The 18,220-nt window shown below is 44.2% G+C and overlaps 1 protein-coding gene across 3 annotated transcripts in view; it reads right to left on the bottom strand.

Moving 5' to 3' along the window:
* Positions 1 to 18,003, bottom strand: part of LOC309586798 (CD99 antigen-like) — a 33,368-nt gene extending 15,365 nt beyond the window's left edge. The window contains exon 1 of one of the 3 annotated variants that reach the window (XM_082304306.1): positions 17,709 to 18,003. In XM_082304306.1, coding sequence (XP_082160432.1) covers positions 17,709 to 17,769 — 61 coding nt within the window. In that variant the 5' untranslated portion in view covers positions 17,770 to 18,003. The remainder of the gene's footprint in view (positions 1 to 17,708) is intronic. The other 2 variants (XM_082304304.1, XM_082304305.1) reach the window with 2 other exon arrangements.
* Positions 18,004 to 18,220: the final 217 nt, after the last annotated feature.

Raw genomic sequence — 18,220 nt, 5'->3', positions numbered from 1 at the left:
CCCAAATTGTATGTATAACCAGGATTATCCCATCCCAGGGGCAGAATCTGGCACTTGCTCTTGTTGAGTTTCATATGGTTGGTGATTGCCTAACTTGGGTCTGTCCTGCTGCCTAGCTGCTCATTTTCTTGAAATCTGCAAAAGTTTGAGCTCAAGGAGGCCTCTCATCTCTGTAGAGTTTACACAAGGTTTGCCAGCCCTCTCGGGGGATGAGGATGCTGGTAGCAAGAAGGGCATAAACGCTTGGGCAACCAGGCAAAATGCTGCTTCTCCAACTTCCAGCAGGGAAACTGGATTTTATATTGCCATGTTTTGTACTCCTTCCCCTTGGGGGACTGAAAACAGAAGGAGCAGAAATATCCAACACCTAACCATAACAGAAGCTACAAAAAATACAGGAAGGCTAACACATTGAAACTTGTTCATGAAACACTTTATCTAACAGAGCAAAGCCATCACATCCCTTACAATTGCTTTTTAAGCTTACTAGCACTTTATTTCAATCCAGGTTTTGCCCCACCAGCATTAGTTACCTACAATAAAAGACTTCTACTGCTTAGCTCACATTCTGACAGTTTTTTTCCAACATGTCCAAGAGGAGTAATTTAATCACCAGAAGCCTGGGAGAAAGGTGACTTGGTTCTCCACACCTTGCTGTAAGAACTGCCTTTCTAAAGTTTTAAACGGAGAACCCGGAACATGAAAAACACTCACTGCGGGTGGAGGAACGTACTTAAAACTGTGCTCCTTCTCTCAGCCAGGGCAGAGGTTTGCAGGCAAGATCCCTCTGCATCAGGCAACACAGATGGGATGTTTACTCCCACTGCCAAGCAGCAGTTTATAATTAGCCCTGCCTGGAGTCTCGTGAAATTAAATCCCACACAGTTGGTTTCAAACCCCATTCCTCCTATAAGCACCCACCTATCGATGCTGCTTTTCAATTTTAGTTTCTCTGAAGAGCAAGACAAAACAAAAAGCTTTACATAAAGTTCTGTTCAGAAGAATGAAGCCCCTTCCTACTTAAAGTAAATATGGCCCAAATACAAATAACAACTGTAAATCAGTTGAAAAACAAAGATAATTTTTTACATCTGAGGAGTGTCTGCTTTCTGCACATCTGGAGCATTCATTTAATGTATCTGATGGGAATAAAGTCAGCTAAGCCTCTGCTGCAACCAATAAAAAGATTTATTTCCTCTTCAAAAAGATGCATAAGACTACCCTAATAACTATCATATTTATTTTTTTACAGTGATCCAAAAGCTACTTCCCTGAAAAGTTACTTTATTTGCACCGATCTTGAAAATACAGTACAGAAGAAGTTAGGCAATTATGTGGCCTAATCTTTTTCTGATCTGACTGCTAGAAAATAGTTTTTAGATTAATCCATGATTTATTTTAATATTTGAATTACTAAGTATTCCTTCCACCCAAAAATGGCAATTTAGTATTTTAAAAAAGGAAAAAAGTCTACAAGGTCACATTTTGACTCAAAACTATTTACTTAAATAACTGTAGTCATGTGAGGGTTTTTTAACAGAACATGGTAAAACAAGGCATTTACTGGAAAAGAAAAACCTATATTTTGAAGCACAGTTTGGGGAATTCTGCTTGTCTAAAAGTTTCCCATGCACTGGGCAACTTTTGTTGCCCCTTTGAGTGGTAGAAAGTAGGAAAATACAACGGGGCTCTAAGCATTAGCTATAAGCAGAGTTTTCTGGGGAGGATTTGATGTCAGAATAAGAGGACAGAACGAATAGCTCTAAATCAGCAGAAAGCATACAGAAGAACCGAGTCAACCACGAAGCTGGAGGATTAACACAATGGCAACAGTCCTGCCAAATGCTGAGCTGCTTATCCAGAAACGAGAAGGGGTAAAAGAGAGCTACACAATAGTTACAAAAGGTTTAAGAACTGCTGTGAGTCCCTTCAACCAAGTAGTGAAGATAAAAGCAAATATTTGGCATCTTAATCACAACCTGCCCAGTGACAAGTTGTATACTGCAGTCTGATTGTTTTCTTACAGTTTGTAATTGTGCATATCCACAACCGATGTGACCGCTTTCCCTCCAAGCAATGGTTTGGACTCTTGGTGATTCTCTTCTGGTTACAACCCTCACTGGCAAACCAACATCAAACATCAAATGGCAGAGCCCTGGGTCCCAGATCTCCTCCTTAAGCTGAAAAGAGCTTCCAAAGCACTCTCACTAACAGCAACTTGGAAAGAGAAAAATTTTTTTCTGTGCTTCCGAGAAAGTTGTTTCTTGCAGAAAGTACTTCCCCCACATATTCAAAATATTAAAAAAATGGCTGACCATGGTCCTGGGCAACCTGCAGTGGCTGACCCTGCTGGAGCAGGAGGTGGAACTGGAAGGTCTCCAGAGGTGTCCTCCAGCCTCAGCACCCTCTGATTCTGTGACTTGGGCCAGTTCCAGTCACTGGACTAAATTCCTTGTGCTACAGAACTCATATAACTGCAGATAAAATAAATCACTCTATCCCTCTGCAATTCTTTTTACAGACACAAACAGAAATACATTGCTCTGTCTCATGAAGTTCTTAAGCAGAAACCTAAGCTCCATTAACAAATGCTGTTAGAAGAACATTTGGGTGACAGAAGCATGGCACTTGCATCAAGAAATGACAAGTTTAGGGGCATTTGGATAGGAAGCGGGAAGAGAAGAAAAGGGTTTTGCAAAAAGGGTGGTTTTTTTTTCCCTGAATCAAAAAGGATGGGAAAATTTTGAAGAATTGGGTGCTTTAATAAAGGTGCTGAATCCAGATGTCAACAAATGAAAAGATATTGGAGATATTTATTTGATTTTTGCTCATTTCTTCTTACCTGTAACTTCAGGAGGGCCTGACCATGCTTCAAGACTCTAAATGCCATATACTATGCTTATTGCTATTTCACTTAAGTACTTGACCTTACCAAGCAGAAATGCATTACTAAAATTAGTGAGTGTTCCAATAAAGTATTTTCCAAAAAGAAATGCTAAGCTTCCTCTCGTGTAAATTCAGGGACTAAGGCAAAATATGACTGGCAGACAGAAGCATAGTCTTGTCTGCATTCAAGTGCAGCATACTCTTGACGAAGGCTGAAGGTGTTTGATTAAATATTGCCTAGCCTAACGTTATTTAAAGCCTGCATGTTAGCACTTGTACCTGCAAGTGCTAGGCACACTGAAATTTTCAGCCTTCTAGGTAACTGCTCTTGAGTTCTTGGTACTCTTCCTCGTAGTAGCCCTAAACCACAGAGGCGTCATTCTGTGCATTAAGCATGCAGTTACTCGATGTCAGCAATGCCAGTCCCCAGCTGTGCAGTGTCAGCCCACACCTGGGGCCACCACTGCCACTGACTTCTCTTGCTTCAGCACAGCACCTGTGGAAGCCAGCCCTGTCCTTCTGCCCCTGGGGCAGGCAAGGAGCACCCCTTGCCCCTCTTCCCAAGTCTCAGGTGCCAGCACAATCACCGTTCCACAGGGAGGCTCATGGAGCAGGCACGATGGGCCGAGACACCTCTGATCTCCATCATTGCCTCTTCAGAAACCTGTGCCAGGGCTGGGCTGGGAACTCTGAAGCAGTATTAGGAAACCCTGTTCTCAAATCTCACCAAGATCAAGCAGCCAGTGTGCACCTACCTCGCATTCAGCCACTTTTGAAATTCTGTCTTGTCATAAGAAATGTCAGTAGTTAATTTTTTATAAGCCTAAGAAACCAAAATCCTTTAAGTACACGTTGCTCACAGTCCACAGCTTCAAAGTTTAAGCTGCTGGATAGACAGGACTTTAAGCTTTCACAAAGCTGACAAGCCTTGCAGCTACTACTCATGTAGTCTAGATTTCCATAACCAGGTGCATTCTTACCACAAGGCTTACATTTACTCTTGTTATGAAAGTTCCCTTCCCTAACTATTATATCAGTCAGTCTTTATAGTATGAAAGTGAAAACTTTGTTAATATATATTAGTTCACATTATACATTGCAACATAGTGAGATAGTTAAATTTTACTGGAGACTTTGATATTGTTCATGCTTAAGTAAAAGAAACCAAAGGACAGCTTGGCCCTGTAAATAAGGGCTTTGTTTCTCGGAAGCTTAGAGCTGTCCATGAAGGATAAAAGATACCCCTGGACAACCAAGACAATGCCAGCATCCTAGCCCCTCTAACACCTCTTTGAAACCCTCCAAGTGTCAGCTGTCATCGTAGGTAACTATAGCAAGACTGACTTCAGGGATGTCTGGATCAATAGACAAGCAGCAAGAATGCTGCAGAAATATAGCTGCTTTCTGAAGTTTTACTATGATTAGTAATCAGTAGTGTAGGTGTCAAGTGATTAGTCAAATCATGTACCTGAACATTTGAAGGGTATAAGTATCCTGTGTAAAACTGCATTCAGGGTACCCCAATTTGTCTGGGACACCTCATGTGCATGAATAAATATTTACCCTTGAAATTCTATATTTTGGTCCTAGCCTCTCGCTAGCAGACATCTAGCAATAGTAATATCTTCAGCAGTTCTTGGCAAGAACGTTTCCACAGCTGACCGACATCTGTGAAACTTCTTGCTCTGTGGCATATACTTCAAAACAGTGGCCATATCACAAGCAGTTGAAACTATAGTTTGGTAACTGTGGAGCAATATACACACTGATGGCACTAACATGGACACCAGAGGAGACGGTGGGGCTGGGAAGGGGCACACAATTCAAGGTCCCTTGAACACTCGGTCTTCTCACGTTCATGAACAGATTCATGAACGTTAAGCCTCACTGGGATAACAACAAATTGAAGCCAGCACCAAAAATTAACAGTTAAATACACTGGAAAGACTATAATGGCAGTTAATCAAAAGATTAGTCTTTAATTTAAGAAACCTGTTTTATCCAAGCAGGTTGCAAACTCTTCAGAATTGTATAATTGTCGTGGTTTAACCCCAGCCAGCAACTAAGCACCATGCAGCTGCTCACTCACTCCCCCCGCCCCAGTGGGATGGGGGAGAGAATCAGAAGGGTGAAAGTGAGAAAACTCGTGAGTTGAGATAAAAACAGTTTAATAATTGAAGTAAAATAAAATAGTAGTAATAGCAGTAGTAGTAGTAATAATAATATAATAATAATACAATAATAATATACAAAGCAAGTGATATACTATACAACTGCTCACCACCCGCTGACCGATGCCCAGCACGTCCCGGAGCAGCAATCGCTGCCCCCTGGCCAACTCCCCCCAGTTTATATACTGGGCATGACGCCATACGTATGTATGGAACATATGTATGTTCCATACATATGTATGGAACAGCCCTGTGGCCAGTCGGGGTCAGCTGTCCTGGCTGTGCCCCCTCCCAGCTTCTTGTGCACCGGGCAGAGTGGAAAGTCCTTGACTGGTGTAAGCACTGCTCAGCAACAACTAAACCATCGGTGCGTTATCAACATTATTCTCATCCTAAATCCAAACCACAGCACTGTGCCAGCTACCAGGAAGAAAATTAACTCTGTCCCAGCCAAAACCAGGACAATAAGGAACACCTTCAGATCAAAACCAGAGAAAGGGAGAAGTGTTTTCAAGGCAACTGTGTGATCTCTTGAGCCATGACTTCATGACTTCAAGACTTGCATGCTTTTTCTGCTCATCCCAGTATTCAGTAAAACACTTTACACAGCAATAAACAGATGATAGACTTGAGGCTTCCCTCCCCACCAAACGATCAGGAATCACCAGCATTTTGTTTTGTCTGCATCCTTATTTGCTCATACTCTGCACCTCTGGTAGCCTCTTGGATTGGGGCAGGGAGGGATGGAAGGAAAAGCAGTCCCAGAGGGGGCTCAGAGGAAAAGCGAAGTGCAGCAGTGAGGCGAGGCTGCAGAAAGGTTAAGGAGGTTTGCACTAGATGAAAGATGGTAAAATTTTAGCACAAGGAAGAAGGAAATATTAATAAACTAAGATTTGCGATCTGGCAGCCAGTGAAGTAAAAGCTCCAAAAATTCAACAGTTAGAGTGGTAAATAATCCTTACTCTTATCAAGGAAAAAGAATTTAAATTATAACTTATGATGAACAAGTAATGGAACTTGGCCTTCCATTTAGAAATTCCTTCTTTAAAAAAAAATTCGGTTGAAATATACACTTGCAATGTGCACAAAACTAAGTCAAGAATACTCTTATTTTTACAGCAATACACTGAAATGATGGCTTGCAGTAAGCAGGACTATTTTATGTCTGGTGGTACTTGTAAGCTGACAATTTCATTTCACAGCCTGTTTCTTTTACCTTCCTCACCAGAAGCCTTACCAGTTCAAAACAATTTGTATACTAATAGCAAAATTCAAACAAAATCTGTAATCTAGTCAGAAACATTAACTGAACAGTAAAATTGACTTTGCTTTTCTAGACTCTTTTTCATCATGGCTTGTTCAGGTATGGCTAAAAAGATTTTCAGTCTTTTCAATCTGCATACTTAAAAATAGCTACTACAGGTTTTGCTAAAATAAAGAAGAGGAAGGCTTTGGGTTTTACAGTGAGGGTTTCCTGTGGGGAAGGCGGGGGTAGAGGAAACCAGACCCAGTACAGTGGTTTGCTATGATTCAGCTCATATTTTAATCCATTGCTCTGAGACTTTATCAGTTCTAGCACCAGTCAACTCATTTTATAACAAAACCTATTGTTCTGCTCAAACTTCAAACGTTGACATGTTTCAGTAGCACCAACAACACTTCTCTTCCTGCAAATATTTACTATTAAGGGATCAATTGAGAGTTGCATTAAGTGACAATTCAGTGAGCCAGGATTTCACAGCTTGTGCTCTACTGCACCACACCAGCATTGGTTTGGAAACATGCAGACTAGCTTCAGCCACAGGATGGGTGATGTGACAGCAGCCTGCCTCTCTGGGCAATGAAGAACATTGGAGGAGAAGGCTCATTTTTTCTACTTCAACTAACTTCGTATCATGCAAAAGTACTACCTAAAAAAATATTTCTGAAGGACAGCCATGCACACAGAGATACTGCATGCACGCAGGTCAATGTGACTAGTTTTAGTTGCCCAAACCAGACAGATAAAAAAAATAGACAGATTAGTTAGAATCCAACTAAGTGGCAGCCACAGTTATATGGCAAGCCAGAAATGTGGCACAGGTTTTGTCAGATGAGGGTTTATTTTCTGTTTCTCATTAAAATTTTTTTTTTTTTTTTTACTTCCCACCCTTCATTACTGTTACTTGAGGAACAAGATAAATCTTCCCTTTTGTACCAAGGCTACGTTCTTAGTTGTTCCAACGTGTTCATGTGCTCAGCAAAACACCTGGAACGCATTTACAGTGAAACCTTAAGCCTTTCTAGTTCAAGTGCACCTTGTGAAAGTACTTCTATTCTGCTATAGACAAAAACTTTTATCAAGAATTCTCCATGTCCACCCCAAGAAACAGTTTCACCATCTCCACTCTGATTCTGTATCACCATCTAACGCACATCGGATTTTATATTCTAGTGTTAGCACTTGGAGGCAGCCATTACACATGCCAGGCTTCAGTCTGCACTATAAATTTACTCATTTTGTAGAACACCACAGGAAAGCAACAGGAATGGATGGAAAAATTGTGCTCAGGACAGATAAGATTTGCAAGCTGAAGGGAGCCGTGCCTGGGTATAGGCCTGGCAGTAGAGACAGTGACAAAGATGCAATGGCAACACCCAAGGGAAAGGAGTAGAAGAAGCAGTGGGCAGGGAAGAGGAAGAAGGAGAAAGTCAGAGAGGTCTGGATGCAGAGAAGCTGTCAGCTCACTACAGCCACAAGCTTCAGAATCACAGCACCTGCCTGAAGCTTTGGGGGGGAAAAGGTCCACATCTCTGCTTAGTTAGCACAGTAAAGAGCTGGCCTTTACAGAAAGCCAAAATAGCAAAAAAGGAAAGCTGGAAGTTTTTTCTGAAAAGGGGCAGGGGGAGGGATGTCATAAATCAGACTGCAAACCTGCTGGCTAAGGCAAGCAGGGACAGCTCTGATCCAAAGAAGTGATGTCTGTATAACCATTTGCAATGTTTGGGGAGGGAGAGGGCAGGGAACAGTTGGTGAAGTAACTACTGATTTTGAGATTCAGTTGCAAGATGCCTGGCATCCAGAATGTCCTGAGAAACACAGAGACAGGCAGAGATTTCTGGCATCAAAGAGGGAGAATACAGACAGGCATGGATAGCTGGAGGCGAGGGAGGAAACAGAACATTGAAAGATACAGACAGAAATATAGAAAAGGATAGCCTTATCCAAAAGCTTTCCACATAGGCTTCCCCAAACTCCTCCCCCAAACCTTATTCTGAAACTTCTTGTTTCTGAATTTAACAAGGACTTGTGTGCCTCCAGAGCTGTCTGGTTTGTCCAACAATAGTATCAGCTCTAATAAAAACTGTATCCTACCCGACACATTTGCCTCACTTATTTTTAATTCGCCACATCATGCTGCTACTACTATCACCACTAGCCCCTTCCCTCTTCACACAGGTTCAATATTTCCCTCCAAATCATAGGGAAGAAACAGGTGGTGGTAAAATATAAGTCTAAACACTGTAACTCCATTTTTTCCAGATAGAAAAGGTTTAGAGTGTAGTATTTTTGTGGCAGTAATAAAAACAGAAATACTGCCAATATTGCAAAGTATAACCAGACTTGCAGAATTGGCTGTCCTGGAAATATCAGAGTTTAACAAATGTTTCACTTTATTTTTCCTTCAAAATACTGGATTTCTTCACAAACAGAAAAGATGCAAGCCATATTTTCTATGGTTAAGCAAAAAAGCATACAAAGACAGTTTTATAATTAAAATCTGATTTTTACCAATGACAGTTTTACCAATGAAATTGATGGGTGTTTAATCGAAAAGAACTTCTACTTCATAGAAAGGCTAACTTGTATGCCGAGTCATAATATTTACCTGATGAAAGAAAAACTGCTATCCTAAAAACAAAGTTTGATTTTACAGAGATTAAAACGCTTTGGCTCAAACTGAAATCAGCTTTGCGGATACTTTACACACATCAAGAAATGAATGCCATTTCTTGTGAAAAATCTCGAAGAAACAAGAGATCCAATGGGAATTTTACAAGACTCAAGCTATGAGGAAAGTAGAGTGGAATAAAAACCTGCGGTTAATTAACAGTTACCTCAGTCAATAGGTTTTTCTTTTACAAGTATAGTTAAAGATGCCATTTCTTAGATGTTTATAGTATGCGGACTGTTCACACGTGACTGAAATCTGTATAAAGGAAACCAACTGCATTTGTTATACAGCCAATGATGTTGTGTGATGAGACCTGACTTAAAAAGTAAATGTTTTCTTTTAAAACGATCCTTTCCCAAAACATGTTAGAATGATTCCTGCATTTGGCATGTTAATTATGTATTTTAAAGGAACTGTTCTGTATTTAGAAAAACTGTTCTATATTTAGAAAAACTATAGTAAACAGGCATTACGCCATGACGAACTAAGTTCTTGGACTGTCACAGAAATTTGCCTTATGACTTTTTGGAATTCTTCGTAGAAAATCTTCTGGATCCTATTCTTCTGAGCTCCCCAGTCACATCAAATGCAGAGACTAAACCAACTGAAAAGGAGTTTGTAATGAGTATCAGTAGTTTTTTATTTTCAACAGTAATTTTTATTTTCAACATGTGAAAAATGTGCTTTCCTGCAACAAGCAGGGAAATCTTTCCCAGACTAGAATTTACAAGCATATAGTGAAAGCAAGACTTTTTTTTTTCTTAACAAAAAGGCAAACTAAAACTAGTTTTTATGATACCAAGCAACCTTCCAAACATGAGCTTTTGCGCTATTGATCCCAAGTGTGCAGAAAAGCTGACTCAGCACTGTTGTTGCCACTATGTCCTTTTGCAAGGTGGCACAGAGACCTCCTGCGGCAGCTGATAAGATGCAGACAGACAGGCAAGGGGCAAGATACACAAGCTGGAACGCTGTTTCTCTGTATTGGGAATAACTTGCAGAGCCTGATAACATGCTGGGACCACTGTTGACCAAGGAATAACTGACCATGCTGGAGGGAGCACGCCATTGGATTCACAGCAAGGCCAGGGATAATACCAAGAGTCTGGCAGTATGGTTGTCCTGGTTTCAGCTGGGATAGAGTTATTTTTCTTCCTAGTAGCTGGCATAGTGCCGTATTTTGGATTTAGGATGAGAATAATGTGGATAACACACTGATGATTTAGTTGTCACTAAGTAGTGCTTACACCAGTCAAGGACTTTTCAGCTTCCCATGCTCTGCCTGGTGCACAAGAAGCTGGGAGGGGGCACAGCCAGGACGGCTGACCCCAACTGGCCAAAGGGCTGTTCCACACCGTATGGCGTCATGCCCAGTATATAAACTGGGGGGAGTTGGCCAGGGGGCAGCAATCACTGCTAAGGGACGTGCTGGGCATCGGTCAGCAGGTGGTGAGCAATTGCATTGTGCATCACTTGCTTTGTATATTCTTTTATCATTATTATTTTTTTTTCCTTCCTCTGTTATCCTATTAAACTGTCTCTATCTCAACCCATGGGTTTTACTTTTTTCCCTGATTCTCTCCCCCATCCCACTGGGGGAGGGCGAGGGGGAGGGTGAGCGAGCGGCTGTGTGGTGCTTAGTTGCCGACTAAGGTTAAAACACGACAATGGTAAATTTTGGGGAAAAACGTCTGGAAAGAATGGGAATTCTGCATGCCCCTGTCCTAGATCCTGGGACTTACTGATGCTCTTGAACAGAAAACGAGAGGGTATGACCGAGTCGAGTGGAAGGCCCTTCAGAGATGCAGCATTACCAGCTGAGGAGTTGTGAGCATAGGGCAGTCAGAACTTAGTTCAACCATTGCCTTCTCCTGCCCCAGCCTCCAGACCCCATACTGTTCTGACAACCCATCTCAATTCACTGCACTGGGAGGGGACTTGCTGCTAGCCTGGCAGCAGGTGCAGATAACCAAATTTATTGGGCTGTCTGGGTAAGGTGGCCAGGCACCCCTTGGCCCCATCTACACCATGCCCTAATGGATACTGGTGCTCAATGCACCTTATTGCCCTTGTGTAGCAGTGATGAATGAGTAGTTATTCACAGAGTAAAAGGAGAAAACACATGTCTACCTCTAGAGGAAGGGAGCCTCAGTTCGAATAGACAAGATTGGTAGCCCCTACCTGTTGCCACCGCCCCTACTGCCTCCGCTCTCCTTGGGCTTGACTTTCTTGACCATTGTAGATGGACAGATGAGACAGGAAGGCCTCAGGCTTTTGGTATAGGCAGTGTGCTTTGTACAGGAGGGAACCAGCTATGGGACTCTGATTGACCCCAACGATGTCGCATGCACACAGATAGACCCAGTTGTTCTTCCCTTAGCAACCCAAATAATTTGCTGAAAGAGGTATTGAACTGATTAAGAGGTCGCTAGTGATATTTAAAAAGTAATTAGTAACAGATTCCCGGGAAAAACATGGGGAAGGGGGCTCTCAAACACATTTGCCTTACAATAGTCCTGTTCGGCCTGTCCAGAAGCATACTGGAGAATGGCAGTTAACAACAGACATCAGAGCTTTGAACGACATAGCTGCTGCATTAGCAGCTGTAGTTCCAGGCATGCTGCCGCTCTTGCATGAGCCAGAAGCCAAAGAATATACCTGGTATGTTACAACTGCTGTTGCAAATGCTTTCGTTTCAATCACTCTGGCTGAACAAGGAAGACCTCAATTGCCTTCGCTTGCAATGGTGTGCAATATATCTGGAACCGGCTGTTGCAAGGGGAGGAAACACAGCCCTACCATCTGCCATGACATCATCCACAAAACCTTAAAGCAACATACCTCTAGAGAATTTTTCCACTGCATCGATGATGTATTGATTAGAGGAAAAACTCTGAAAGAAGTACTAAGTAATGGGCAACAAGTAATCTTTATCAGTCAGCAGAAGTAATGGCCTTCGGAGTTGCCTTGGAACATGCTCAGGAGCATCAGTGACCCTGAGTATACATACACACAGACACCCGAGTGATCATTAACGTGGTGCAGAAATGGCTCAAAGATTGGAATCATGATAACCAGCAGCAGTGAGGAAAACCACTTTCAGCAGCAGAAGAATGGAAAGTAATACAACAGCTACTCAGAGAAACATCTACTTGAACACATGGTGTTAATGCGCATATCTGAAATTCAAAGGCAATTTGAGAAACATCATAACCAGGCTGACCAGTTAGCTCAACTTGCCAGCATAGATTTCGGGTGTAGGCAGAAAGGAAAGCTATTTTTAGCCAGGCAAGTCCACGAAACCGCTGCTTATGTACTGGGGCAGAGAATGCAGCTTAGACTTGTCTCAGGAAGCCATAGTGCAAGTAACTAGGCAATGTGAGATCTGCAGAATACTACAACACACATGGAAAGTATGAATGATGAACCAGTGTGTGTGGTGGGAGAAAGGGAAGTTTGAAGAAGCCTGTCAAGTAGATCGACCCCCTTCTCTCCAGCAACACCGGCAGGTGCTGTGTCCTCACAGTGGCAAAGCTAGCAATGGGTTGCTAGAAGCTTTTCTACTTGGAAAGAAAATTTAGGCAGCACCCTAGATGGAACAAACAAACTTATTTGTTGGCATGATGGAATGCAGCCTTGGCTAGACTCAGATAGCAGTAGTCATTTTAAAACCGCAGCTGTCCAAGAATGAGGGGAAGACTGGAACAGCGCAGGTATATCATATTCTCTCTAATCCCCAGGCATCTGGAAAGGTAGCATGATACAATGGCTTACTTGAAACCCCACTCCAGGGAAAGGGAATCTCACCTCTACGAAGCTGGGGGGGAGCTAGTTAACATAAAAGTAGGAACCTGTCACAGCAGCCTTGCAGAAAACCATATAACCCAAGTTCAGCTGGTGACAAAGTACCAGCCAGCTCTGAGGACACCAGAATTGAGACACAAGTTCACATCTATCCTCCTGCAGCAATTGAAATCTCCAAGGAAGGAGTCCGTATCACTTGAGGACAAGGAATTACCTACTAGGTAGCCTTTGAAAAAGTGATAATGAAATTAAATATGTGCTGTTACATATGATAAATAATCTTATTTTACTTCATAAACTATGCCATGTGTTTTGGAGATGCAAGATGTATGTCTTTGCAGACAAGATGCATGTCCAAACAGTTCCTTGGTACATGTTGCTCAAGAACGTATGGGGCATGAACTGGGCAAGGTTTCAGCAGCAGAGGGCTGCAGGCTGCCGTGTCTGGAAAGATGCCACGAACTGCCCCGTGCTGCTTAAAGTCGTGTCACGTTGGCACTGACACTGATGGTGCGCACCAAACTTTCAACTGGTCAGAGGAGCACAGAGTATTCCCGCTTGCACACACATAAGAAAAAGCATCAGCCATCAGGGACAGGAGACACATGGGGAGATGGTCTGAGAGACTTGCAGAGGGGACATGTGGCTGTAGATGTGCTCTGGGCAGGAGAGGTGCCATGCCAACAGGGTACGTCCCTGAGGGACTGCAGCTATAAGCCATCCATATCAGGGCAAGGACACCCCTGAGGGACTGCAGCTGTGGGCCACCCACACCAGGGCCACCCACACCAGGGCAGGAACAGCCCTGAGGGACCATAAGCGACCCTCACTGGGGCAGGGACACTGAGAAGCAAAGAAGAGCAGACGAAAATCAGCAGGAAGCAAGGAGGAGCAGCAGAAAGAAACCATTAGGCATATGACCTTCCTGCTCTGCCCGTCACCTCACCGAAAGAGCAGGGGATGGGCTGAGCGTAACCTGCAGTGAAAACCAGGGAAGTAGAGATGGGGTGGGTAGGGGTGTTTGGCTTAAGTTGGAAGTAGGGAAGGGGGAGGACCTTAGGGGTTTGATTTTCTTTCTCTCAATTCCCAAATCCATGATTAGAAGTTTGTGTTAACTGACAGTAAGCTAATTTAAGTAAAAGTTCCTTGAGTTCAGACTGTTTTGCTCATAACATTCTCTCAAAACACTTTTACTAGACTCCAAAGAGTAGGTTCGTGTGCCAGAGCATGGAAAAGCAGTTTGGCTTGCCCCTGGCAAGATGATCTTAACCGATGAAGATTACTATTATTACCACATTTCACTAACACAGCTGTCACCCGATAAAATACAAGCTGATTGCAGCAAGAGGTTCAAGACAGCAAGAGTTAAAGCAGAGCCCTTTCTCAAGTGCAGGCAACCCCATCACATGCACCAGAGTAACATCAGGAAAATATTGAAATTGGTCTTGGCTGGATGGCAGTAGGCTGAGTCACACTTAACTCTTGCCAAGTTAAGTCACTGTAACTATGGAAAGCTTAAGGACTATTGCCATGATGTCATTTTGATGTTGCAGTGCAGTGGCCATTTTATATCAATAACAACATATAAAAAAACCCTCTTACCCATTTCAAATTAGAGGAAACAGAAAGATGGAGAAACACGTGCTGCACTTTTCAAGTTCGTGCTGCCATGTATGCACACTAGCACCGCTTCTAAAATTGTTCAACTGAAAGAAAGTTGTGTGGTTGGGGCTTTTTTGGGTTTTTTTTGGTGTTTTCTTTTGTTTGTTTGTTTTTGTTTGTTTGTTTGTTTTTAATTAGATTTAAAAGGCAAACAACTCCAGAGCCCACAAAGCAGAGATCAGTCTCCAGGAGTCCCTGCGCCACCTCCCTGCCCCAGCTGAAATCTCCATCTACTACATTACAGACAGGCTCATTTCACCATCTTTCATCCATCTAGTCATTTTTCTCAACGCTGACTTGCCTCAACAAGAAGTCAGGGGCACAAGAGTTTCCTTCCCTTTGCTTGTAGCGCTGTAATTACAGCGGTCTTACGAATAAGGGATCTCCGCTTTTAATTCACCTTAGGCTACTGATCTTACAACATAGATACCTCAGCTTCCAGCATGTATTTTGCTCACCTCCCGGTGTTCACAACTGTTTCTTGTGGCAACCAAGTTTCAATCAACAAGTTCTACTCAAATCTTGCAAAGGATACTTAAAACATGTGTTCCCGAGTCCAAACTTGAGATCCTTAGTAAGCAGACAGCTTTTTATGCCTTGATCTTTCTACAGTAGATAAGGGAAACTTGTGTCTGCGTGCAGCAGTTTTCTGCCGCTCATCACGTATGGATTTTTTTGTTTAATTCTCTTTCTGCTGTGCTCTTCACATAAATTGTACAGAAGATCTGCTGCCTAATACTTTTTTTTATGTTGTATTTTGAAGACCAGATGCCCAAGATTAGATGCTGGGCTAGCCTGGTGGTTTTGCAGATGTAAGATGGCTGAGCCGGTCTCACCCTTCACAGCCAGGCAAAGCCGGAAACCTCCTGCCCCCACCTCGCTTCCACTCTCTGATGCTTGGGCCCTGCCACTCCCGTGAGCTGGTTTTAGCGCCCATCAAACACTCGCACAGAGCAAACTCAGTGCACCAGATTAGTCACTTGCTGACTTATCAAGCTGAATCATCTCAGTACAGGCCCCAGTGGGCACCAGACCAAACACAGGAGAGAAGTGGAAAGATCCCGCTCCTCAGCAGGGGCAAGCTGTTAGACTGCCTATAGGAACTGAGGATACAAAAACTCACATTCGACCTTCCTCTGGATCCAGCTCCAAAGATATCTAAATTCCAGCTTTGCCTGACTTGCAGAGCTCATACTTGGTAAATGAAACAACACTTGAATACCAGTTTTGAGGTTAAAACTGCAAGCTTTTTTTCTATGCAAGCCCAAATAACAAAGTTCACCCTTGCCTAATAATACATTCAAATCCACATAATATGTTGAATATTGCTTCAACACGAACAGCTTTCACGTGCCTAAAATGGATGATCCCAGAAGAAGTTCTCAGTCCTGAGGCACAGACTGGTCCATTTGAATCGTGAAGCAAGCAGTCCCAGTGAAACCAGTCACCTCCAAATTGTCGCACAACAGCTGAACTGCTAGTAAGGTAAGATCCTTAACTTTCTATAGCAATTCTGCAAATTCAGACTACAGATAGCCTACCAACAGCGAAATTAAAATTTTCAAAAGTACGTAATTCAGGGTTTGCCTTTATTTTAATTTAAGATTGCACCACCACAAACCTGAAATTCCCCTGAAGGGCCCCACCCTGCCCAGGCTGACATTCTCAACAGTTCTTGAATTCTTATGCATTTTGTTTAAGGAAAAAGTGTCCAAAATAATTACAACCTATCTACTTGGTTCATATTATCAGCATTAACCTGTACCCAGATAAATTAACCAGCTTTTTAAGAGCAATCTGTTAAAAATGTAGCATCGTTTTCCTCAGAATTCAAAACAAAACCCCTGAAGGCAGTTTTTGTGCACCTTCCCTCCGGTGAAGGAGAAACCGGACAGACTCTCTTCACCTCCAGACTTCTTGGCAGAAAGTATAGAAAGACTATTTTTGAGTGACTCCAAATACTTCCTCTTCTTAAGAGCATCACACCAAAGATCTTGCTGTCCATGACCGTGAGGACTGCTTGCAGAGGTAGAGGAGCCAGTTTTCCACATGAGTAGTAAGATGACATGTAAATCTTAGCAGCCTGAATCATCTGTCAGTTTTAAAGGCAGTTACTGTAAAACTGTACTATTTTTCTAAGAGCCCAACTTTGCTAACCTAGCAGTTAAGACCACAGTAAGGCCACAGCAGAAGAACTGAATTCAATCAGGCTTGATGCCAAACTGCTTATCTGGCATCTTGCATGCAGTATCTACAGCTTCCAGTCAAAGCTAGGAACACGTATTTTTCCTTCTCTCTTGCAGTGAAGAGATAGATATCTAAGTTTTGAAACATTACTTTTACAAAGCATCTGAAAGAAGATACCTAGGCATAGCACCGAGTATGCTTATTAACATAGTAAAAAAAAGAAAGTTTCTTAGAAATAAGTCATATAAATGGGAAGTGACAGTTTGCACTGCATATTCCAGTTTACGAGTCTTCCTCCTGGAACAAACTTGGTATTGGGAACTTTGCTACTTTTCTCCCCTGCCCAAACTGTTTCCTTCTACCAAATACCAACGTGCGGTTACATACACACCGTTCTGATCAGGGTTCAAGAAAATCGTCCCTGACACACACTGAAGCCGTGACAAGCTTCTCAGAAAATACACTGGTGTGTTTTATCCCGCACTTTTACCGTAATAAAATCTTTTTTTTTTTTTAAAGGCTATCGTGTGACAGCAGATTTTCCGGTGATTAACTATCTGATGCCCTGGAATTACCATAACTCCGCTTTCTTTCCTAAAATGGAAGCCGACCTCCGGCAGAGCTCCCCCCCGCCCTGAAACCCCCTCCCAGCCCCCTTCAAGGACCCCCCTGGCGTATTCACCGAAGAGATTAAAAACAAGACAAGCTTTCCAGCGCCGGAGGCGGGCAGAGAGCTCAGGAATGCTTTTCCAGTTAGTTAATAGGAAAAAAAAAAAAAAAAACAAAACCACAAAAACAACCCAAAAAAGGGCTGGAGGGAGAGCGCGCCGTTTCCCTGCCCGGGACAGACACGGGCAGCCGGCGCCCGGGGACCCGCCCGGCTCCCGCCCGGGCTCCTCTCGTCCCGGGGGCCGCTCCGCCAACCCCCCCCGCCTCCGTGCCGAGCGGCAGCGCTCGGCCCCCGCCCCGGGGACGGAGACGCAGGGGAGCGGTCCCTCCCCAAGCCCGGCGGGGCAGCGGGGGTCCGCGGCAGGACCGCTCCCCGCCGCCCGCCCCTCCTCACCTCTGACGGGGACCAGGACGGCGAGGAGCACCACCAAGGGAAGGAGCCTCCAGCGCCGCATGGCTGCCCGCCCCACACACGCCGTCCGCTGCCTGACAGCCGCTCCCACCACCCGCCGCAGCTGCTCCCGCCTGGCCGGAGGGCGGCACCGCCCCGCCCTGCGGGGCTGGGTGGGCCGCGCAGAACACGCCCAGGCCGCCGCGCTGTCAGGTCGGGTATCGTTCCCCCGCCGCGGGGGGAGGAGGAAGGGCGAGGCCGTCCCGCTCCGCTCCGCTCCTCTCCGCTCCTGGCGGGGCGCAGCCGGCCCCTCCTGCCCGCCGCGGCGGCGGGACAGCGCCCGGGAAGCGGGCCTCTCCTCGGGCTGGCGGGGCCCCCGCCGCTCTCGTCAGGGCGCGGCCGTTGGGCGGCCGTTACCCGCCATTGCCGCGCCCTCGGGGCGGGAGGGCGGGCGGTGGCGGAGCCCCGTTCCCCGGCGGGCTGGAGGCGTCCCGCTGAGGCCGGGAGCCGGGTTT

Source organism: Platalea leucorodia (genome assembly GCF_965183815.1).
Source record: "Platalea leucorodia genome assembly, chromosome: 2".
NCBI lineage: Eukaryota > Metazoa > Chordata > Aves > Pelecaniformes > Threskiornithidae > Platalea > Platalea leucorodia.
The sequence above is the reverse complement of the archived record's forward strand: the minus strand, read 5'-3'. Positions and strand labels throughout refer to the sequence as shown.